Below are 24,711 nucleotides of genomic sequence, written 5' to 3'. Positions count from 1 at the left end.
AAGCATCATGCCGTGACAAGTGTTATGTTTTTATTGCTGACAAAGCAGTGAGAGGAGATGGCAAAGCTAATATCTGTGATAGGGAACATGTTGCTGGCAAGACTGTTCTGGGGCTATGTCTTAGCCACGCAGGGTGGGTGGTGTGAAGTAGAACAACTACAAGTGATAAGGTGAGGGATCAGAAATGACAGAATATTTATAGGCACAAAAAGTAGATAAGATGATGTAGGAAGATGGAGGGACGATCTTGTCCCTAGGGTCCTAGCTTGGAGACAGTGAAGTGAGGGCTCACGTTCTGGCTCTGCTGCAGATCTCCAGCCTTGTTGCTCTGTATAGCTTTCTGAATTGGGTCTCCTTTGGTGAAGAGGTGATGATAATTCACTGTTGTGCAGGAGTATGGCAGAGAGAAACTTGTGCTTGCCGTTAGAAAGTTTCTGACATGCTGCAGAAAAGTATTTCTTGAAGTGACCGATGCTACCAATCATAAAAAGGGTCAGTTTCATGTGAATTAAATGATATAGACCCGGCTGCACAATTACACTGGGATAATGATGCATAAGGCATTAAAAATAATTTAAAGAAGGCAAGAACCCCCAAGCAAAATTGAAAGGACTGTGAAAATACTGTTAGGTTTTGTTTCACAAAATGAAGCAGCAGTTAGTGCTATATTGTCGGAATTGTATTTTGTGCCCTTATTTGACACTTTAATTAGCGGTATAACATTGGGAGACTAATTCACATGCTGAAACGTCAGTTAGGAAACAGTGCTCACGGTAAATCTGTGTGGAAGTATTGTTCTGCTGTATTTTCAGTGTTTTCTTTTGTTTATTTAACAAGCTAAAGTTAGACTCGACAGCACAAGACTAGAAAATGGTGACAATAGTTTGAAAACAGGAAATTTTGGCCTTGTGTGTATTCGGAACAGATGATCAGGATGATGGCCAGGAGAGTGGAAACTTCCACTGAGACTGTTTTTTCCTTATTTTGCTCAGCGAGAAAAGATGGTGCTTCCTGGAAAACAAGTCTTAAGTATTTAAAGAAAGTGGTACTGTATCCAGTGTTTTCCTCATATCACACTTGTTTATTTTGCAACGATCTGTTTACGCTTCTTAGTATTTAGTGCTACTAAAAGTAGAATGTTTGGACTGTTGTCAAATCTTGGAGATGCAGTTTCTGCTGTTAGAATTAAGACACTAAACATGCTTTTTTGTGCTCAATTTAGTTGTTCTGTCTTATGTTTCCAAAAAAAGAAAAAGAAAGGGCATCATTTTTAGGGAAGAGGATGGCAGTTGCCAGTAGGTGTTATGACAGTGGTTTTCAGAAGTAACTACCAATTACGTATTCTTCAGCTCTGGTGCTCATGATATAGCCATTAAAGAAAAAAAAAAAGGTTTTAAAAGGCTTCCAGAAAATGCTTTCTGAAAAACTTTCCTTAATTTATGTCCATGTAGAAACATACAAATATAAATTTCTCAGGGAAAATGTCAGCTGAAACTTTGAAATTTCACCCCGTTGGAGTTACTTCTGCAAGCCTGAAGAGTAGCAAGTGGAAAAAGTAAAGTTCTGTACTTGAAGTACCATTACCTAACGTGACCTCTTTTAGCTACTTCCCAGCAGTCCTCCTAAATACGTGCCTTGTGGGATGAAGCTCACTGGTGACAGTTGTCACCAGTCTATGCCCACCGCAAACAGGATTTAAAAAGAAGCATAGTGTGAAGAAACACTTATTTTTATTTCATTTGAGCTTCTAATGGGATGCAGAGGCCCAACACATGAGTCAGTGAAACTGTGCCTGAGATGTGTTTGGCTCCTGCAGTAAAGAAAACACCTGGATACTAGGAATGTGGAGGCAAAAAAGGAGAAGAAATACTCAACTTCTGGTTTTAATCCTTCTTTCTAATGTTTGTCAAAGACATGTAGCAATTTCACTGTTGTTTGACCTTTGCACTGGGGAAAAAAGTAAAGGGAGAGATGAAATTGATGGGAGCAAAAGGCATAAAGAAAATTAAATTGTAGCAGATGTAAAAAGACCTCAACAGTAGGTTCAGGACTTGAACAAATGTCCAGGAGAGAATTTTGAAGTGACCTTGGCCTGTCTTTTTTCCCCTACTTCTCCCTGGTTCACACTGCGTGTCTTCTGCTGACTTCGTAAGTTCTTTTGGAGCATGGAAATGTTTTGTCACATGTTTGTATAACATCAGGTGTCCTTTTGGATCCTTCCCTGTGCCCTTGGGCAAGTCATTTCTTTCTTCCAAGCCTTGGTGGACTTGTCTGGGAAAGAAGGATGCCAAATATTGCCCTTTTAAAGGACTCTCTGTGGAGTATGGAGATGAAAACCGAAGCACAAATGTCTGCACACTTGAGAGATGAGAAGGAAGGTCTGAGATTTGTAATTTTATTCCTTGGTCTGCATGGGGGAAAGATTTATTGGTGGCGTTACTGAAGTGGGATGTAACTGATACCCTCTTTGGCTTAGCCACAACTCAACAATTTTGCAGGTTTTTTTGACTGGATGCTACCCAAGGGGAAAAAAAAATGGCAAATGTGCTAGGCGAGGGAAATCGGCTTTAAATGACATGAGGATTATGTTTAATAATACTTAGCAAACCAAAGAATGAGAATTGACTAGTTTATCAGTAAGCAGAGTTACTTAACTGTATGAGAGCCAATGCTTTAAAAAAATTGGCCAGAAAAAGTTGTCTTTGATTTAACATTCCTCAGCTTTTATTTAAACGTTATTTAAAAAATGTAGTTATTCTGGTGTCTTGAGCAACAGCTTGAGGGGATCCAACTGGAAGGTTAAATCCTTTTAAAAATATAAATATAAATTATCTCTCTTTTCTGCCCCTTCCTCCTTCCTTTCCCTCTCCATTTACGCATATATCCTCTTTTTCCTACATCTTTGAACTACAGCCAACAGCTGAATGAGGTATGTTTCAAATATATATGGCTGGGAGAAAAGATAATCCATAGATGTCAAGATTAAGGGAGTTATCACTACGTTGTCTTCAACAGATATGTAATCTCCTTACAAGAGGTATTATAAATCCTGTGTACTGCATGCAGGTTTAGCTATGGTCTTTAAAAAAGAAAAAAAAAAAAAGAAAGAGAAACCCCAGCACTGTTAAATGATGCTTTCTGTCAAATTATTAGCTGATCCACTCACTTTTAAATCAGCCGTCTGCATATATGTGAGTGGAAGAACTAATTGTAGGAATTTCTTGGTTTTGCTTTGTAACCTACTCAGAATGCTGTGTGAAAAACAGAGAATTCCACTATTCCTTTGATCATTTGATGCTCTGTGGGTGAGCAGCTTGTCACATTTTAGACTATCTCAAAAACAAGCAAACAAGCTTGTTTCTATAGTTATGATGGTCTCATGATACGATGGTCTCATGATACAAACAGGACAATGTTTGGCAAGAGCGGTGATGTCCTATGTTAGAGCAGCTGATATGCTTTGCAGCTCAAAAGAGCAAACAAGCTGAAAGGCACACAAGGCCTTTCTTAGTCTGAAACAAAAGCAGCAAACCTCGTTAAACCTTGTTTTGTAGCACTTCACAAAGCCTACACAGGCTTTCGGTGATCTTGATTCTCATGATGCTTGCTATACCACATTTCTTTTAAAAGGAACAGTTTTCCTTCTGAATTAAGTGTTCGATCTGCATCCAGTGCTTTGTAAGTAGGTGTTAGTATATTTATAAAATATATTTCTGAAAGCATATTTATATTAATAGCACACATTTGATCTATATGAAAAAGTCTTTCATTAAAAAAAAAAACAACAACCAAAACTTTTTCTCTATTTGCTCAAATATCTTTCAAAAATTAAATTATATTGATATTGCAACAAAATGTTTAAATCTCATACTGGCTTTTTTTTTTTTGACTTTTCAGATTAAATGCAGTTGACTTTCAGCACAGAAATCCAGAGTTTGATAATGTATGGCTGATAACATCAGTAATGTGACAGATAATTAGTACCTGTAATTTTTCTGTGACTTGAAACAGTTTGCATCTTTCTTGGTGATGATGAGAAATAGACTGTAATGTGCTCTGTAAAAGAAAATGCAAAATTTTCAAACAAGAACGCCCAAAGGGCTAAAAAAAAAAGAAGACATTAAATTTGCATAAATACGTATTTGGACATGTGCATGCTCTCTTTTAGAGATGTCTTTTTGGAAAGCCATTTCTGAAGAAGCTCTCTTTCTTACACATATAGCACAGTATTCTGTACTTCAGTGAGGCAGTATACAGCTTGCGTTACAATGACAAATACTGAAATGTTAAAAATAGATCAAGCTTTAAGAATCCCAGATATTTTCAAATAACAAAGATTGATTTATGTGGGCTCATTTTGCACTTTGACAAAATATAGAGGCGCTTTTGTACTATGATTAGCAAGGGTGCTGATGTCAGTTCGCTTGTCTAGCTTTAAGCTTTATTCTGCTGCTAAATTGTGCTTTGTACTGTAATCCAGAGAACCTTTGTATCTGCCTTATTAGTGTGTAGTTTATGGAATTGCTTTTGTTTTTGAATATAATCTGTGCCAGTTCCAGTGAGTGTGACTCATTATATGACTGAAATAAACATTCACATATGCACTATGTGAAAACTCTTCAAAAATAGTAGCAGGTGCTGGTAGGCTAAATTCAATGTTTTAAGTACTTTATAGTTGCTGTTTTGTAGCCTGAAGGGCTGAAAGCAAATTCCGTTTAGCTGGTTGATTTTTCTGAATTTTAAATTTAAGAGTCCTATTTACTCATTAATGCCCAACAGAGATTGTCAGGATTGCTGAGAATCTTTCATTCCTTAACACGGTACTAGAAGTAAACTTCTCGAAGAGGCATGCTTGCTTGATACAGAGTTGATTATTTTAAAATTATTTTTATTTTTGTTACACAAATCGTGAGAGAAAATGCATCGTGCTTCTCAATTGCTCTTGTCCCTCTCCTATCTCTAATCTCTTTCCTCCTGACCCAAGCTTTGAAAATTTCATCTGGGTAGCTGCAGGCTGAGGTTAAAGATAAAGCTGGTTTCTGAAGCAACAGAGTTCTGCAGTTTAGTTTGTAACAGTTATCTGCAATAGACCTTGTGTGAGACAGAGCCTCCGATACTGAAGTTTCCTGTTATCCCAGCATCTAAAGTTGTCACTTGATTTGGAAACAGGAAACAAAACAAACTTTGCCAGTGTTTTTGGGTAGCTGTTAAAAGAGTGCTTATCGGCTGTGCTACTAGAAGATGCTCACAGATAAAATCTAAACAGTTTCATCTGTTCTATCTTCTACTTCTGTCTTTTACTGTTCACCCAGTTAAACGTACTGCTACCATGGAAATAATTACTTGAGACCTTGACTTGATTCACACAGTTCAGCATTCATTTGAAGGCAGTTGCTGTATTCATAACAACAATAAATATATTTGTTTTATAAAATATAAAAGTTATCTTAAGTAACTTTTCGAGGCTTGGGAGTTGGAGAATGGATCACGAGCCTTAATTAAGCTGTCTGGCATTTTTCCCTTTCTCTTGCTTTCTGTATTATCTTTTCAGAATAGCTTCCTAAGCTTGATACCCAAAAAAGGCATGCCTGCTTGACAATGAGGGTTTTGTGAGTCTCTAGTGCGAAGCTGACGGCGCTAGTTCGGAGCTGGAAGATGGCAGTGCAGTTCTTGCTCTTTGTCCTTTATGTCCTCTCTCCACTAGGTTGTTTGAAGGTAACAACAACATAAAAGTGAAATGGAGACACTTTTGTGCATCAGCAAAATGGATCTGAATCTTTCCCTATTAGTAAGAAATTCTTGTTTTCAAAACACTGTTGCAGTGTGTAAAGGACATCATGTCTTGACTTCTTCTAGGACCACCCTTGCTGCTCTCATTCCTTTCCTTGGTTAGCACACAGCCTGGGCTGCCAAAAGGAGAACTCACTCACCTGTTCTGTTGGGTTGTTGTTTTGGGTTTTTTTTCATTTCTTCTGTGCTTTTTTGTCCTTCCAAAGGACTTGCTGGTGACTTTGTTTGAATATCCTAAAGAAGTTTTAAGTGACGTGCCTTGGGGCTTGGTGTGAGTCTGCAGCGTAATATGCAGTGTCTTGGCTACAGTGTTGATTTGGCCTGGTCTCTAACTTTGCTGAAAAGCATAAAAACAAATGGACAAAACAGTGATGGCTCCCCACTGGGTCCTGGCTCTACTTTCAGATTTCTAACTGTGAATGCAGTGCAGCTCTTCTAGTGGGCATTGGCAATACGTCTGGTTTCTTCTACTCTGCCCGTTACCCTGGCATTTCTGCATATAAGGTAGCTTGTAGCATAGGATGCTGTATTGCTGGTAGAGCTGAGAGACCAGAAGGCAGCTAAGTGGGGTGATAAAGATGCTGTTGGTGATGCCAGGACAGTTGTATGCAAACCTTGGATTCTTAGTTTGAGTTAGCGTCCTTGGCAAGAATTATGCCAGGTGACGAAGGTCCACTGGACTGAAAGGCAGCTGAAGATGAGTTGGAAGATGAGGTATTGTAGTTATGCTTTTCTCCCAGACCAGCTTCCATCTGCAGTGGCAGGAAGGCTGGTATAATAAGCGTGGCGTCAGATTGTGAAATGTGTTTCTTCTGTGGAAATACCGTCCATGGAGAGTACAATGTGAGCGTTGTTTGTTTTTTAAATGTAGGTTGCTATCATTGAGTATCAGTGAAAACCTCAGAGTTAAAATGCCTCAGCCCAAAGCAGCAGATACTGGAAAAAGGCACTATGGAGCACTTAAAGATATATTTTATTTTGTCTTCCCCATGTCTACATCAGCTTCCACAGAAATGTTTTCTGTGTGCTTTGTTCCCCTTTCCTTGTCCCCTCCCTCCTTTTTGCTTTACTGGATTTGATCTTTCTCATTTTGTAAACAGCGATTTAACTGCATGTCCCCTTCTTAAAAAACAAGTTCAAATACAGAAGAAATAAACTTTAAAATACAAACTCACTCATCCTCTATTCCACTGTTATAACAATACGTAAAGAGATTGTGTTAAATGTAGGTAGCTGGTGTGTAATCTCTTAATCATAGTTGAACTAATTATTACTGGGTTCTACCCAGGTTGAAACATACACAAAAGAAACAGTTTTAAAGTATGACTTCTTTCTGCTAATTTTTCTCCTGTTTTTTTCTCTTTCAATTATTACTGGGTTCTACCCAGGTTGAAACGTACAAAAGAAACAGTTTTAAAGTATGATTTCTTTCTTCTAATTTTTCTCCTGTTTTTTTCTCTTTCTAATTTTCAGGCATGGAAGAGGAGATGGTTTGTGCTTCGCAGCGGCCGTTTAACGGGGGATCCGGATGTATTGGAATACTACAAAAATGACCATGCCAAGAAGCCTATCCGAATTATTGACTTAAATTTGTGTCAACAAGTGGATGCTGGATTAACGTTCAACAAAAAAGAATTTGAAAACAGTTATATTTTTGATATCAACACTATAGACAGAGTTTTCTATTTGGTAGCAGACAGCGAGGAGGAGATGAATAAGTGGGTTCGATGTATCTGTGATATCTGTGGGTTCAACCCTACAGATGAAGGTAAGTTCTGTTGGATTTTCTGAGAAATTGTGATACCTACATGCAGAGGAAGTTTCAAAGATGAGATTACTGGCTTCAGTAGCTGGCATATGTTGTAAAACTTGTATGCATTGGCTATGAAACTTCCTTGTTACTCTGACAAAAAGTAAGCAGGACAGAGGGAGATATTAAGAATTAGTTATAAATTAAGTGTGCCATAGAACTTGGATGGTGCTCTTCTGTTTTGCATGATGTTAGGCCTTGAGAGTATAGGAAAAATCTTTAACTATAATCATGCAAAACAGAAGATCACCATAATCATCAAAGGAATCCCATTCAGTATCAAAACGCATGGTTATGCAAGCAGGAGTGAGTGCAAAATGTCAGGTTTCTAATATTACCATTTCTCTGTCTGCTTTGTATCTTGGGGGGAAAAAAAAAATAATCCACCCCCCCACAGGCTGAAACAAATGGAAAATAACTTGTAGTTCTCCACTATCCAGCTCTAATCCTACCAAAATAGACATTGTGTGAAAGCAGCTTGCAGGAAACAGGACGGTGTGTTTAATTCCTACAAATACCTTGTGGCCATTGCTTGTCCTGAATCCATCCTTATTTATTTACTTATTTTTCCCACATTCTTTGTGGAGATTAGTGGGTTGCATGACTTGCTGTGCTTCTGTGCACACAGTCCCAAGAAAAGATTAAATAGGAGCTGTAAGCGGGTTAGAAATAAAGCATGCCTGACTGAAGGGGCTAGAATTAAATCCCTGGTTTTTGTAGGATTGTAGATGGAGTGAAGTGGGGAAAAAAGGGCTTGCATATCCTACTCCAGCCAAATCTTCAAAAACGACTGAAAAGTATTGTTACTTTTTAAAGAGAGGCCATTTTCTTTCTTCTTATTGCAGTTTTGAACTAAAACTTTGTCACAAAAACTTCACCTGTGAATTGCCACTCCAGCAGCAAATTCAGTGAAGGGTTTGACAGTTCCAGCATGTTTTTATGACATCCTGAACATAACCAAGATCACCCACAGCACGTTTCTGAGAGCAATTGCCATGTGATTCAGGGTTTGGTCTGCCAGGCATCCCTCACGTAGGGCAGAGAGGTTGGCAGGGGGTTGCTTCTCAGTGGATAATACACTAGTGCATCAGCACAGCCGTGGGCAGGAGGCGCTCAGAAATCATTCATTTCTGGCAACAAACTAGGAACCTGGAAAGTAAGAAGAAAATGTGTTTATCTGGCAGCTCTAGTGTATGTGAGAGTGCAAAGAAGGATGTGTCTGTGGGGTGGAATGGAGAGGTAATGAGACCTTTCCTTGCTGACAGCTGGTATATTGCTAATACTGACATTCTGTTGATGTTACCTCTTCTGTTGAACTGAAGGTGAAACACGCTATGAACGTGGAGAGAACTATGTCCTCACTGGCTGTTTGGACCAAAACTGGTTTTTATTCCACTTGATCGTATCAGTAACTTATCCCCATTGAACTCTCATCTTTGGCATTTTTGTCTGAATTATCCCAACATCTTTACTTTACATAACTGAGAGTTGACAGTACTGTCTGTTTTATAGGTTTAGTAATGTCTTGCAATGCACTGAGGAAGAATTAAAAAGGGAAAATGGGAAAGTCAGTTGCTTAGTGTTTGTTTATAGCCATGTTCTTATTTTTACAAGGCAAATCTTTGTCCTAACAGAAGAGCAAATCTTAAACGTACTTTATAAGATCTGTGGTGCCATACAGTCTATTTTGAGAAGTTAAAGAATAGGTGAAGTTTACTGCAGGAAATAAAAAAACCACTATTTTTTTAGCATGGACCTAAATAAAAAGAGATTGTATGGGGCATAATCAACCCTCCCTTTCACCTGTGGAAGCAGAAGATGGTTTTCTTGGAAGCTGGACAAAATGGCTTTTGCCAGCCTAGTTAAGGGATTTGTTATGAGAGGACTGTCATTGGCATCCTTTGCTATATCAAGGGCTGGGGGCATCACTGGCCTGTTGCTCCTGCTGCTGTTTGTTTGGAAGCCCACTCCAATTGCTTCCTTGGATTTACAAAATAAAAAAAAAATTATGAGATGGTGGTCGTTAGGGCTATTAGAAAACTAACATGGAGCTGTTGTTTTGGTGTTGGGAGAAATGAGGGAGAAAGAGTTAATCATAACTGGAGAGACCAAGAAAATAAAGATCCCTTCAGACAAGCTCTGAGCTGCTCCTTCCATACTTGCTGAAGACTCAGAAATTCCTGTGATGCAAAGTTTGTATTTTCTTTTATTCCTTTTCTTAAAAAATGAGTGTTCACAGCAGTTTCTATCTATCTAATGCTTTGTTGTGACCTTCCTACTAGAAATTGATTTATGCACATGAAATCTGTTCATTCTGGAGATCTGCAATATTACATTTATATTTGGGCTGAGTAGATAAATTTATGTTCTTTAGTCATATTTACAAGCCATTGAGTCTCTAGCGTTGTGATTGCATCACACTATAGCGTGATCTGTAATGATTACAGTATAATTACATTATATGACTTTTTATAGGGGCTTTCTTTTAAAGAAGGGTTTACGCTGATTTAGGTCTTTTGAAACAAGATGGAAACATGAAGGAAACTTTTTTTAAAAATAAGCTAAATAATTATTCTATTTTTGTAAAGAAATTCCTGGGTACTTCTTATGTTTTCTTCAGTTAATGCTTCTAGTTTTCAAATGGAAGCTCTAAAATATTTTCTGTAACATCTTTCTTTTTAAAATGCATGTGCAAAGGTAGGGGGAGCGACACATGAGCATGGTTTTTAGGTCTACCACCAGGTTTCATACTCCACTTTTAACCTTTATATTTTCCTCTGTAAGGTCATAATATAATAGGTCATTCAGAGGTTTAAATGTATGTGGGAAATGACTATTCTCCTCTCCTGGTGCTGTGGAGACCTCAGCCAAAATACTGCAGCCTGAACTTCAAGAAGGATGAGGATAAATGATTAAAGAATGGTAGAAGTAGAGGAAATGGATTTTTTTAAAGTGATCAGTGAGGAGAAAAGTTGAAGGATTTGTTTTTCCTGGGAAGAAAATACTGAGGGGAAAGTTGACTTTCAAAGCATAAAAAGCTGTGATAAGCAGGACACGGATAGGTTGTTATCTGAAGAGAGAAGTAATTTGTTTCTCTTTTAGTCAGCAATATAACAATAAAGAGAAACCTTCTAAGGATCTTTAAGCACAGGTTGTGAAAGCCCTTCCCTAGAAATCTGTAGACATCTGTGGTGAATGTTTTATAAGTAATCCAGCTCCATGTTTCTGTAATTTAGTGAATTGCGTGCTTGGCAGAGCAGGGGAAGGAGGAAATAATCTTACTATATGCAAACATGTTACTTGCATGTATTCATTTGAATAAAGATAGCAATAACAAAGTAAACCAGAAGAAAAAAAAAACAAAGCAGAAGAAAAGAAGAAAAGGGAAGAACAAGACATTGAAATCTACAGTTGCATTTACACAAATAATTAGATGTGGTCAAGAAAGCTGCTGTCATCATGAGGACTGTACTTGGAAAGAGCTACAGCTTGCTTCACACACAACGCTGTCAAAGTTTGCAGTATTTCTCTTCAGGCAGCTGCTATCTGGTATATGCCTCCCGTGCCTTCTGCATGTTGAACAGTAAAATTATTTTCAAATAGCCTGTTTGGTTTTTATAATCGTATTCCAATAATACGTGCACTGCAGGTTGATCACAGCTTGGGTGCAGTATCAGTGACTGGTGGGATGAACATAAATCCACCTTCACTGAATTTTTAGAGTTGGAAGGGACCACAGAGGTCATCTAGTCCAACTGCCCTGCTGAAGCAGGATTGCCTAGAGCTAGAGCATGTTACTCAGGATGGCATCCAGGTGGGTCTTGAAAATCTCCAAAGAAGGGGACTCCATGACCTCCCTGGGCAGCCTGTTCCAGAGCTCTGGCACCCACACTGTGAAGTAGTTTTTTCTCAAATTGGAGTGGAACCTCCTATGTTCCAGCTTATGCCCGTTACCCCTCGTCCTCTCACTGGCAACTGCTGAAAAGAGCTGGCTCCTTCCTCCTTCAAACCACCCTTTAGGTACTTAGAGGCATTGATAAGGTTTCCCCTCAGCCTTCTCCAGACGAAAGAGTCCCAACTCTCTCAGCCTTTCTTCATAAGGGAGATGCTCCAATCCTTGAATCATCTTCGTTCCCATCCTGACTCCTTGTATTCCCTGTGATGCTGTGTGGTCGGACATCGCTGCTGCTCCACTTGCGTGGGAGATCTCCGTGCTGGATCAGGATACCCTTGTGCTGCCTGTAACGCCAACGTGGAGCAGAAAACAGGCTCTGCCACTAAGAACTTAACTATCTGCAGCAAGAGACATCAACAGAGGAGCAGAGGCATGGGAAGAAGTGAAATCAAATCAGGTGGTTTTGCCCATTGTGATAGATAAGCGGTCTTAGTGCTTCAGCTGAAATTTTCAGGAGGTCTTTGATAAATAGGCAGTGGGCATTAGAGCTGCTTAGGGTGCCCTTCCTGCATGAAGAAATTAAAGATGTTTTCCTTTGACAGCTTTAACAAGTGAATGATAGAGGCTGGCACACTTGGCAAACCAAAATCACCATTTTGATAACATCTGATGAATCTTAGAGACCTTGGTCATGAAAGGCCTCAAAAGTGGGGAGAAATAGCATGAGCTTATAGATAAAGGAAGGGAGACTGGAATAGTGTAGAGAGAAGTGCAATGACAGAGTAATAAGACTTTAAAAAGTCTTTGCAACAAAGTTGCACCATAGAGGTGCCTAATGACTACTCGGATTTATTTTTTTTTTATATCTATTGGATATGATTAACTTGAAAGAAAGTCAGCTCAAAGATGAGATGCCAGGAGGATGAATGACCAGTGACCTGGAGTGCAGTAAAGAATAAGATGAAAGGACTGAGTTAAGCACTAGGAGGGAAACCCTCAGAAGATTGTGTTGTCTTAGAAGTGAGGCAGTAGGTTTAGAGGGAATAGTGGCACAAGAGCATCTCTCTTTGTGGAGGCTTTTTTGGTTGCATTTTTTGAGGATTTAAGGTTGGGGGACAATGGCCACTGAGATGTTCAAACAGGAAGGTGGAATTGCTGAGGGGCCGGTGATGGTTGACTGTGAAGAAGGCTGTCAGAGTGGCAAGATTTCATCTGGCAAAATTTCAGGGGAATAATAAAATTAGAAGAAGAAGGACCAGAGAAGGACCTGAGATTGGGCATAGCAGGTTGGGTAGAGGTGGTAGCTGGTGGCTGAAGAGCTGAGTAAAGGCAGGTAAAGCTGAGATAATCATTGCCCATTATCCAAAAGAGAAACAGAAAACAGCAGAGAAAATGTCTTAGTCTTCAACTTCAGATGGTGTGGGTGTGAGCAAAGGATGGGTGGCTAAGTGAGAGGATGATGAATAGAGCACAAAATCTGCAACAGTAGGTCTTGCCTTACCAGTCTGTGAGCAAAAAATATCCATATTAAAAAGATAGAATTTGCTATCAGGAGTGTAGTGAGAATCTTAATCTTGAGTGTTTGGGGTTATTATAAGTTGCCAGCTGCATGTGACAAAAAATCCTATAGGAGGTGATTCTGCTCCTCCTTGAGGAAAAATAAACCGAATGTGATATGCCTAGGTAATTAACTTAATTTTCCCTGGTTCCTGCTGGACACCTTTTGTGGCATTAACATTACCTGATGAGTTACCAGGAGAAGGGGATTGCAAGAGGGTGGGCTGGAAAGCTGTGCTGCTAGTTCTCAAGTGTTGAGGTGCTGTGAGACAGCACGGGGAGCACTGGAAACCTCTCTGAAGGCCAGAGGTGCCTCGGGTTCCAGGCAGCCTGCTGCAGCCCCAGCTGGGTAAGCTCTGCTGAGGAGAACTCTTGGGCCTTTTTAGTGAAAACAAAACCCCAAAGGTTTTAATGTGGTGGGCTGCACTGTTTCTCCTGCTTCTCTTCACAAGCACTTACAGAAGTTAGTCTATAACAGGACTCCTTGATTATTTTTTCCTGCGTCACCCAGCCTGTGTACCATCTGAAGATGGAGAGAACAGGCTACAGATGTTTCTTTTCTTCCCCCCTCTTTTGAATGAATAGTCTTCAAAAGAAAAATGCAGGTGGAGAGGGGGAAGAAATTTGGAGCGGAAATGCTTTTGGTATTTTTGAATTTTAAATGGGTAACCAAAAGCGCAGCTTAAGATTCCATACGAACTGCAGATAGCAAACTGCACCTGAATTTTAGATGTAAGCTCTGAAAGCTGGAAACTTCAGTGTGTGATGGTAACTTGGAACAGTCAGTCATGTTTCTGGTTCGGATGCAGGAAGCAGGGTTGTCCTGAGCGTAACATGCAATGAGCAACCACTGAATTCTTCGTTAGTGTTCCTTAAATAGGATATCATTTTTATCTTCAGAAGAAGACAGATACTTGGAGATCATATTAAACTAAGAAAACAAACTTATGGAAGGAACAGGAACTTTTTATTAAAGCGTTTAAAAGGATTTTCTCTGGGTATAGCAGAAAGGTTCAGAATTGAGGCTCACTGCGTAGATTTCATATTGATCGTTGATGGCTGAAAACCAAACCCAGACTAACGTGCATCTTCTGGGCTGGATCTGGCTCACATTTATTGAGTTAAGTATGCAAAGGGAGCAAGTGCTTGTTTGTCTGTGCCTGTTGGCGTACACGTGCTTGTGCTCTGTGCGTGCACATGCACACATGTGGCCCTTTGATTCCAGAATCTTTCACTTGAGACCATGCAGAAGCTCACACCAGAGGAAACTCCAGCAGCGTAATTCAGGATGTATCTCATTACATTAAGCAGCACAGATAATGACTTAACAGACTTAATTAAAAAAAAAAAGTCCTTTTAAGGATTAAGGTGAAGTGGGGTTTTTTTTATTATCATTATTATTACGGCTCCCACTGTTGTATCTGTAAATTTTTGTTCAAGGTTATTAGTTTAATATTTTGTTGGCCATTGGTTGTTTTAATGGTTACATCTGCATCGTAGTAAATAGCTGGAATGAAACATCTCAGAGGAATAGTAGAATCATGCGATTGCGTGTCTTCTGCTGATTTGCTGTTACAATGGGAAAATCCCATTTCTATTTTAGTCTTTCTACCTACGATCTGCAAAGAATGCATTTTCTTACTTTGATTGCAATTTTGACATGTAAAGAAATGCTTGTAGTAATGAGGCTTCTGTGTTTTGTTCACTATGAGAACATTTCAAGTATTTACATAATTAGAATATTAAGAGACTATATATCATAATGTGGAAAATGATTTAATTTTTGCACTTATTAAAAACCAAAACAAACCATAAAACCAGCCCTAAATGCAAACTCCCACACTTAGATCTTCTAGATTGTTCATAGAGCACAGATCTAGGAACACGTGGAATAAAGAAGCTTTTATAAAGCTTATAGTTAAGAAGGAAGAGGGGAGCCTGTTGTTATTCTTGTTCTGAAAATGTTCTTTTTACCTCATAAATGTTTTGACTGTTCTATTAGTGAGGCAAATACAAAAATGGTGATGAAGAAAAAAGTATAAAGTCTAGTGAAGGTGATGCCTGGAACTGCTCTTAAACCAACTGGGAGAAGATAAAACTCTTCTCCTGTTTTGAGAAAGCTGCTTGTTCTAGCTGTACTGAACGCAGGAATTATAAAAACAAAATAGGATTCTTGTTAGGCTCATTTGCATGTTAAATATTCTGGATGTTTTTCCAGCTCCCAGTTATTTCAAAGCAGTCCGAGTGTCTGAGCTCTGGGAACAAACCAAATGACTTGCAGTGCTCTTTGGTGTGCAGATGACCCCTTCCCTAAAAATCTGCTAGTCCAAAGTGGAGCAAGTTGATGATTGTACTCTTTGAAATCATAATAGGCTGCTGGGAGAAACTCTCTCCTTCATATCAGCTTCTGAAGTACGCGGCTAAAGAGAATATTTGAGAGGGGACAGATAGGCAAACAGCAGTCATTTGCTCGGTGATGAAAGTCCTTAACATTGCTGTTTTCTTCGTAGTCAAATCTGAAATAGCTTGAACGTGTAAAGCAAGTAAGAAGTAGCCCTGCAGTGAAGTCCTTTAGACTAAGTTCAGTTGCTCTTTGAATCAGGCGTTAGCCTACGCTATGTATCACATGCAAAATGCCTGCGTGAGGATGAATTTCAGATCAGAAAGTTGGTCTCTTAATAGTTTAGCGCTCTAGCCATTGGGGGAAAAAAGAAGTCCCAACCAAACCACACAAAAAAGCCTCCCACAACAGATCTGTAGGAGCATTCAGGGATTTTGTCAAGTAGTATCTGTGGCAAAATAAATGAGGCAGCTCATCACAAGGAGAGTATCCCTAACGATCCATTAACATTAATGGGCACCAAATGCGTGCTCTCAGAGAAGACATCATGAACCTTCTGGACAGTTGGACAGTGACACCTTTAGTACTCAGTGACAATCAAAAGGCAAACATTTAGGACAGCAACAGAATGGATTGTTATTACATCATTGTAAATCAGTGAGTCCCAGACTTTTTTGTGTATTTTACACAATAGTTAGTTTTCCCTTCTCAGGAAGGAATTAGTAGACCTAGGGAGGGTGAGAGTGGAGGGAACCCAGATTTGCAAAGATACGGGTTCTGTATCAAGAAGAAAAACAGTGCCAGCACAGTAAAGCCATGACCAAGTTGTATAAAGTTGGGAATGGGGATTATGAATAGGAGGCAATTGTTCACTGTTTCCCTGAAGATGGAAGCTAAAGGACATCAACTGACACTATCAGGTAGCAGGTTTAAAACAAAAGGAAGTATTTCTTCATGGAAGTCCCTGGCCTGGGATGATAGTAGAGGTCAGATATATAAATGTACTCAAAAGGGGTAGGACAAATTCAGAGAAAAGCTTGTCAGAGGTTGGTCAGCATGGGCTGTGGGTGCAGACTCTGCACTGGGATGCCACGAAGCTGTGGGCAGTCTGGCAGGCTCACCTTGCTGCTTGTGCCCAGTCTGTCTGCCAACAGGTCACTATCAGAGATCGCATCATGGGCTTCAGAGACTAAAGATCTGAGCCAGTTTATTTGGCCTAATGGTCTTCACCACCTTGCCTCCTTTCAGTAGCCAGCCTTTAATTTCTTTTTCTTTCTCCCACATGCGCATTTTTTCTTACTCCCCCCAAAATGTAACTCTTTCTCCAAACTTGGTGGATATGTTGGTCCTCTTTCAAGCTTCTTGATTTTTATGGGTTTTTATCGCCCTGGAAAGTTACCCTTGAGTCTTGTTACTCTTCCTGGGAATGCTAGTGTGTGGTTTGTTGAAATGCATCAGTGTCACGTAGGCATGCATCTTGGTATATACCTGTTGAGCTCTCCTGACTACCTGTGGTCTAATTGACACACCCGTCTTCCCTGGAAGCTGCAGTGACGTTCTGTTTCATTTCTTTTTTTTCCCCTTTGTGTGAACTTGGCACCAAGCAGGTGGAATGACGTGAAGGTCGTGTGTAGTCAGGGACAAGGAACAGGGGTGGGGATCACGGTACGCCAAAGCCCTTGAGGATCTTGTGTGTAAGTTTGGCCAAAGAATGATAGCGTATCTAGCAGGAAACCTTTCTTCTCTGTCTCACTTATGCATAAATTTACTGGCATTCCTCAGATCTGGAGGGGACAGGCCAGAGAACTACTTGTCCTTTCTCCCACTACGTCTATTCCAGGGGCAAGAAATATGTGCCTAGTAGGTCCATTCAGGCACCTCTCTGTTCCTGCTATTGAACCCCAACGTTAGGGGAATGAAGAAGGATCAGTAGGTGCCTCAAATAGGCTCTTCAAGCTCTTGATATTCCTAAATAATAGAAAAATGTTCATATTTTAATATTTTACCATTGAGTAAAGAAACCATTTTACTTGTGTGTGTGATCGCTGGGCGCAGTCTGGTTTTGCCTTTGTTCTGCTAACTAGTTTGATGGATAGGTCAGGTACAATCTTTTATAAAACCTTTTTTTTTTTTTTTAAGTTATCCTACCTTTTCAGGTAGGTTGAGTTGAGGAATTTTCATACACCCAGACTTCTTCCACCCACATGGGTGTGGTGGGATTTAATTTCTGAGCCTGTGCAAGTGCCATGGGAGTTCAAAGCAAGTACTGCCGTTCCTATTTCCACGTCTAAATCACTTGTACCCGGTGTACGCAGAACTGGAAGCAGGAGGGCTATATTCTGGAGGGCTCATCTGGTTCTTCCCAGGGTAGTGCTGGGAAGCAGAAGCTGGATGAAGCTGCTTTACAGTGCATAGCTGGCCAGTAAGCCTAACAGGAGCACTCTGCATTGGATAATAATATGTTCGTTTAAACAATGCTAATAATCAGCGTCCATTCTTGGGATGTGCAAGCTGGAATGTACAATGAGTTGCGAGTACAAGGGAGCCTTGATAATTGAGGAGCAATTTAGTTAATTACGTTGGTTTTAGTCAATGTATCATTAAAACAATGAAAAAGTTAAATGATTGTTCAATGTTTGACAGTGTCAATATTTTCCAGTCTCCAAGCTAATTTAACAGTGAGGATACATGTATTTGGAAGGAAAAAAGATGTTTCTAGAATATACATGAAGAGGAAATGGATATGAATTATAAAGACACAGTTATTTAAAAAAAATATATAAACAAAACAACAAAAAACCCCCCACAACATCTCCTTTCCCCTCCTCCAAAACAAACAACACCAACAAACCACAGCTGCTTCATTTATTGCACTGAAATAGTTGGGGTACATAATGAGGGGGCTTAGTGGAACATGGTACCTATTGTACCTCTGCATTATTTTTATAATCGTAGGGGATCTTCCATTGCAAAAGCAGTGTTGTTTCTGTTGCTTTTCGGATATTGAGAGAAGCCAGTTCTTGACTGGTGACTAATCTCCAATGTTGAAGTGACCTTGGTCAAAAAGGGATGAATACGTGCAAGTGCTGACTCAGGTTACCATATTCAACTAATAACCTATGGGCCTTTGTCTGCTCTTGATTAAAACAACAGATTTGTGTTTCTAGCTGTCTTACTGCAGCTGTCAGCATCTTTGTTCTTTCTGTGACCAGCAAACAGGTTAAATAAGTCATTAAATAAGGCATAACCTCTGTTTCCAAGGCATACTTAAGAAATTGATTACAGTTTGAAAAAATACAAAGAGAGTATAAAGATTTATATTTAAATACTCTGAAACAAATGTTAATATCCATATGTTCTCATACCTACTGATTTTATGATTTTGAATTTAAAACCCTGACTTTTAATTAAAATTTGTGGTAGTATCGTTAAGACTGTTTCTTCATTGTGACAAGGATGCTTTGCTTGTATGTCTGCAGATGCTGTGAAGCCACCAGTCAGTTCTTCACAACCATCTGCTGAGTTAACCTTGCCTATCAACACTTCACCGCCTTCCATGCAAGCAGAATCTTCCCTACCTCCTCCTTATCAGCTTATTAACATCCCCCCACTGGAGTCTTCCTCTGGTCAAGAAGATCCTCAAGACTACCTACTGCTAATAAACTGTCAGAGTAAAAAACCTGAACCTATGAGGTAAGTGACGCTTTTATTCCTTAATAATACTTATTTGTATTACAGGCCAAGAATGTTTGTGCTAAAAGCACTTTATTGCCGAATTGTTGAACATTTGGACATGTATAATCTGCAGAGGGGCGCTGCCTGTAACTTTTGCTTCTTTTCTTTCTATGCTTGAATTTTTTGCAGCAATAGCAAGTTGTTTGATCAATGCTAGACCCACATTACATTCTTGAAAAGTGTGGACAGCAGTTGCCAATAGGAAATACCAGATAAATGCAGTGATCCAAGCATTTCATTGTAGTTTGGAGTGGTGCATGGCACAGAGCGGAGAAGTACCCTTTCTTTAGCTAAAATCTGGTGTGTTTAGTTCTGTCTAGGACTTTTCCCATCTGGTATTTGTTGCCCCAGTTCTACCAGTTAAAGCTTTCATAGAGGGGATTCAGTAAAACATACTGAGATTTATTGTCACCTGCCAGGTTACCACATCACTGAATAGAATGATCCTCAAATGCTGTTTGTTGACTATTACTCCCATGGGTCAGACTCTCCAGCAAAAGATAATTATTTTATGATAACTAAGAATGCAGGAGACATGAAACCACTCAATTTCTGTATCCTGAATTTTAACTTCTTCCAAATAACATTTATTTAAAAACAAGCTCAAAAAAGCCTTATTTCTTACTGAATAAGGAATACCTGCACAGCGAGTTTTCCAGGCAAGTGTGCATTAGGGAATTTTAAGGAAAAAAATTGAAATCATCTTCTACTGAATCAAATGTGTATTTATTTCTCTAACTGCTACTTCTATATTAAATAGATGTACAGCATACCCTGCATACAAGGGTATGATATTTATGGCAGCTACCTGGGAAATATCACTATGTTTTTTCAGAAGGGATCATGGTGGCCATCCCTGGAGCAGGATGTCTAGGGACTAGTGTAATCTCCATCCTCCACAAACCAACTTGACTGTACAAGCTCCTAAGGAGCCTCTCCTGACTTTGAAGTTGGCTTAGAGGTGTTGGAAGAGCTGGACCGGATAATCTCCAGAGGTTCCTTCCAACCTTGAGTATTCTGTGGGAGAACCTTAGAAATCTCTCTGGCAAGCTTCTTTTCTGCAGTAATTCAAAATAAAATCTGCTGGGGTATTTCCAAAAAAATAAATAAGAGATCATATTCTTTTTGCAATTGCAGACAAGTACGTGGAAGGCTGAGGAAAGCTTCCTTTGAAAGTATTTTCATGAGTATTTCGCATACTCCCTTAGGGCCATACCTTTTAGTGGCGGTGCCTTCTTCAACACCTTGATGCTCTGCCAGTTTTACCTGTGCCATGTGCTCTCCGCTCCCTTGGCATTTTTATCTTGCTCTGTTGTGCCTGAGGAGTTTCCTGCTCCGTTTACTGATGATTACATGGTAAAAAAAGTATCCACCCTTTACAATCTTTCTTATAAAACTGAGGAATGAGACTACAGGTTCCCCCAGAGTATGGAATGTGCAGGTTACAGGCAGCACCGTGTGCCCCAAAATCTCCTGCACAAGAAAGAGAAACCCAGCATCTGCTTTCTCAGCGTTAAAGGTTTTGGTATTTAGTGACGTTTAGAAGCTGGTGGTACCCGAGAGGTATGTCATTGTTCCTGCCAAAAGCTATCAGAAGGTTTAGTAGCATTTCCAGAATGGCTTGGCAGAGAAATCTTGATGTTTCATTTCAGTGCCCTGGCTCTTCAGAAATGTGTCTGAGTGCCATTTTCCTTCTGTGAGTGATGGGCACAGAGTGGATTTCTACCACCACCACATGAGGCCTATCTTTAGGAGTCATCAAGACTGAGATGTGCCATTGGCTTTCTCACCTGACTTCCAGAGTTGTGTGACGTGTGGGTTAGTTAGAGGGAATAATGTCTGAGGAGACCACAAAAGGGCACATAAAATGGGGTAAAGAATAAAGTCCAGGAATAGCCTGCAAAATATCTTGATGAAGACGCTGGTTACACAGGAGAAAAAAGGTATTTGGGTGCTGGGGAAGGCAGGAGGTCTGATGGAGATAAAATGCCAAGGGAACTGAGAAAGAACTGAACAAAGTCTTTGGGAGCATAGAGGTTGCTTAAATAAATGTTTTCATAGGAATATTTGAAGACAGTGAAACATTAGCATTGTGATTACTTGGAAATTATATGGGCTTAGTGTATAAATAATAAAATAAAATTCACTAAATAGCTATGTGCTTTTATTAAGAAGGCAATAATAATGAAAATTCAGAAATAATAGTTATGCTGGAGTTTCAGTTCCACCTCAAAGGACTGCTTGTGCTTCATGTCTGGTGCAGTAGGCATTCTGCTGGATTCAGGCCAGAGTATAGAGGATATAGACCTTTTCCTATGGAGTTGGAGCTTTGTGTATCTGGGTAGCATGTCACTAAGATGATTATTGAGAGGGCACTCTGTGTACTAGCCCAATCCACATCCTTACAGGTGAAGAAAAAATTAAATGGCTGCATCATTTTCCTATTAATTTCCAGATTTGGAACAATTTATCTGTGTATTTCATAAAAGCTTTTTTTCTTAAAGTGCAAAGCTTAATAGATTCTGTGTATTTCATAAAAGCTTTTTTTCTTAGTGTAAAGTGCAAAGTAATTAAATAGGCAGGTATTGTTACTTGAATGGTTTATTTCTATGCTGTTTACCGTTACTTGAATGGTTTATTTCTATGCTGTTTTCCCTTTAGACTTTAAAGTTGCCAATATGCAGAGGGAACATCTTCTATTCTGATTTTTTATGTTACTTTACAGATAATCTGAGAACCACTGAATTTTATTTCAAGGCTTTGGGGTTCTTTTCCAGGGGAGGCAGGTAGCTGTGAAACACAGAGGAAGTGACTGAGCTGCCTCTTTGAAAAAGAATTGTGGTGTTTCAGAACTAACAAATAATTTTGAAATGCTTCGTTACGGTGTCATCCAACGTACCGCGTACTGTTGTGAGACCATCTTGGACACAGCACTTGCAGCTGTAATAATCATGCTGTATTTTGTCTAAAATAGTTTTATGCTCTGATCACTGTTGACTTGAGACAGAGCATTGTTTAGCTGTAGCATTTAGTGAGATTTTAAGCTTCATATTTGGATCCTAAATAAGAAAATGCAGCCAAATACAGTTTCCAAAATCCTTATTGTTTTGGCTCATTCGAGAGGTATATTGAAATACTAAATGCTGTCTTCCTCATCTTTCCTATGTTTGTGGAGCAGCCAAGGGTCACCCTTTCTCTCGGAAGAAGGGCAGGAATACCTGCTATTAGAAGATTTTGAAAGTAAAAAGATTCCTCTGCAGTGAGTGAACAGTAGCCATTCTTGGAACGCGTGTGAGAAATTAATCACAGAGCCATTAACTTGCCTGAAAATATTGTTTGTGTGAGATGCGTCTTGCATGGTGTTCTGTGAGTTTTAACAGAAAAAATATGTAACTTTGGCTTCCATTTTCTGGAAATAGAGCTGGTTTATTATTTATTAATTTATCTATCTACCCACATTTTTGCTATGCTTGCTGTTTCTGTCCCAGATTGCTGGCACACAAGAACAGTTTTGCTGCCACTTTGTTCATAGTATTCTGTTTTAATTGGTCATATTGATTCCCACAGATGGGAAAACAATCAGCTCAGAAGGATGAATGGTCAAGCCAGACTGAATACAGCATATTTGAAAATAGGATGATTACCCCTCAGACTGTGAAACACTTTTAAAACTTTTTTCCTGGGTCTCTGTGAACAAGTAGTTTTTGGTACATAGAGGCAGGCTTTTTATTTGGTTCCCCCTGCCTCAATACCCCACCTCTTCTCAGGGCATCTTAATGTCCAGTCCTTGTAGAACAACAGGCTGTAGAGTTACCTCTTGATATGTGGGGAGAGGTGTCCAGTCCTAGCACTGTGTAAGGAATAGTTTGGCCACTTAGCATAACTTGCAGATAGGTGATGCCCACCTGTGATAGCTTGTAGCGTGAGGAGTTTTCACTGTTTTATCCAACTTGGCCATTATTTTAAACTCAAGATAACCAACTGTTAATGGAATGATTAAGCTAATTGATTATTTTATATTTTTTTGTTGAGCTGTTCTGAAGTGTGGAGGGAAAAATCACAAATTTCTGGTACCTTTCTTAAGCGAAGTCATCAAGCATCCTGCATCTGAAATCCAATTTTGAAAAAAAAAAAAACCCAAACCAAAAAACCAAAAATCCCAAGCTGGAATAAAGTCTATCTCTGAATCCTAGTCTTAACCTAAATTTCCTTGAGGTAACATGAATCAACTATGCATAGCAGATTTTCAAATTGTTCGTGGTGTTCTTATCATCAGTGATTAATACTGACTTTTGAAAACTAGGTAAACTTCAGCAGCTGAATTCCCTGTCTTTATGTTGGCATAAAGTGCTTTCTTGGCTCATGTTTCAGACTGTCTTCAAACTTTCGGTCTTGCAAAATCAGATTGGTTACAACCCATTCATATCTTGAAAACTAGTTCAACAGACTAAGAAGCTGATTCCAAGAGATTACTTTTAAAAACATAAAGTGAATCAGGAGTGCCCTCTTACAATGAGAAATGTAAGTTGTTGCCATCAGCTAAGCAAATGACAGGCCTGGCTGCATCATGTGTCATGCTTTTTGGAAGTCTTCTGTTTTCACAAGTACTTGTGGTCAAGAAAGAAGCAGCAGCATTCGCTTAGACCCAGAAATACTCCTAAATTTTAAAAATGATAGCATTTGTTGCTTACGTATGATGGGTAATCCTTATGCACTGGCATTGTACATGTGCTGTTGCGCTTTGAGCTTTGGTTATATACTCCTGCATGGTTTTGTAACATAAATGTAGTGCTTATATTTTATTTCTGTAGCTTAGGAAGTGTTTTTCATTTTAAAATTGCATCCGATTGAACCAGAACTAATAATTTTGGTTCTATAACATTGTCAGTGTCCACCTTATCTAGACTGCCCACTTCATAGCATATAAAATACAGATCACAGTCCTTCCCATACTTGCTCACATAAAACACACGTGACTGTTGCTGGGCCTTTGGTCTAAGTGAACACCAGAGAACCAGAAGGATACATCTAGAAAGTGAGTCCTATGTGCTCTGTTTTTTGCAACTGTAATGAACTTCCAGTGGTTCATTTCACTTCCTTGGTTGTCCCAAGGATAAGTACTTAATGAGAACATTTTCTTCTTTCTTGGGGGACCTGTGAAACTAAATGCAGATTAATGTTCAAAGTCACCCAGAAACCAATTCTGACCAGTGAGACAGAACTTAAATATACGTTTAAAATAGCAACCAAAGCAAAATTAATGTACTTTTTCTAATGAAAAAACGACCACACTAAAAAACCTAAGCACAAGCTAACAGAACAAGGTGATATAATTAAAGCCAGAACTCTCATAAGCTGCTCAGGCTGATGGAAGAAGATGGTATCTCTGCTATTAAACAGAACAAAAACCAGTTGGTTAGGTGAATGACACTTTTCTTGACTGCAGATGTCCAGTCTAAGGTAATCACGTTTGTTCCCTTGATAGCTGGCAGAGAGGCACTTTGGGAGTGATTCATGGGGTTTAGATGGATATCTAAGAAGAATGGATTGTGTTTCACACAGTCTCCATTTCTCCAATGAGTG

General features: G+C 39.4%; 1 protein-coding gene across 3 annotated transcripts in view; it reads left to right on the top strand.

Moving 5' to 3' along the window:
* The window catches only part of GAB1 (GRB2 associated binding protein 1), a 123,828-nt gene that overhangs the window by 72,280 nt on the left and 26,837 nt on the right, over positions 1-24,711 (top strand). For 2 of the 3 annotated variants that reach the window (XM_014949863.1, XM_014949864.1), the window contains exon 3: positions 18,873-19,086. In XM_014949863.1, the coding sequence (XP_014805349.1) occupies positions 18,873-19,086 (214 nt within the window). Of the gene's footprint in view, positions 1-7,263; positions 7,559-18,872; positions 19,087-22,306; positions 22,388-24,711 lie in introns of those variants that run through there. The other variant, XM_014949862.1, reaches the window with a different exon arrangement.

Source organism: Calidris pugnax, unplaced genomic scaffold (genome assembly GCF_001431845.1).
Source record: "Calidris pugnax isolate Ruff unplaced genomic scaffold, ASM143184v1 scaffold42, whole genome shotgun sequence".
Classification (NCBI taxonomy): domain Eukaryota; kingdom Metazoa; phylum Chordata; class Aves; order Charadriiformes; family Scolopacidae; genus Calidris; species Calidris pugnax.
Note: the sequence above shows the minus strand (reverse complement) of the source record. Positions and strands in the feature narration are given on the sequence as shown.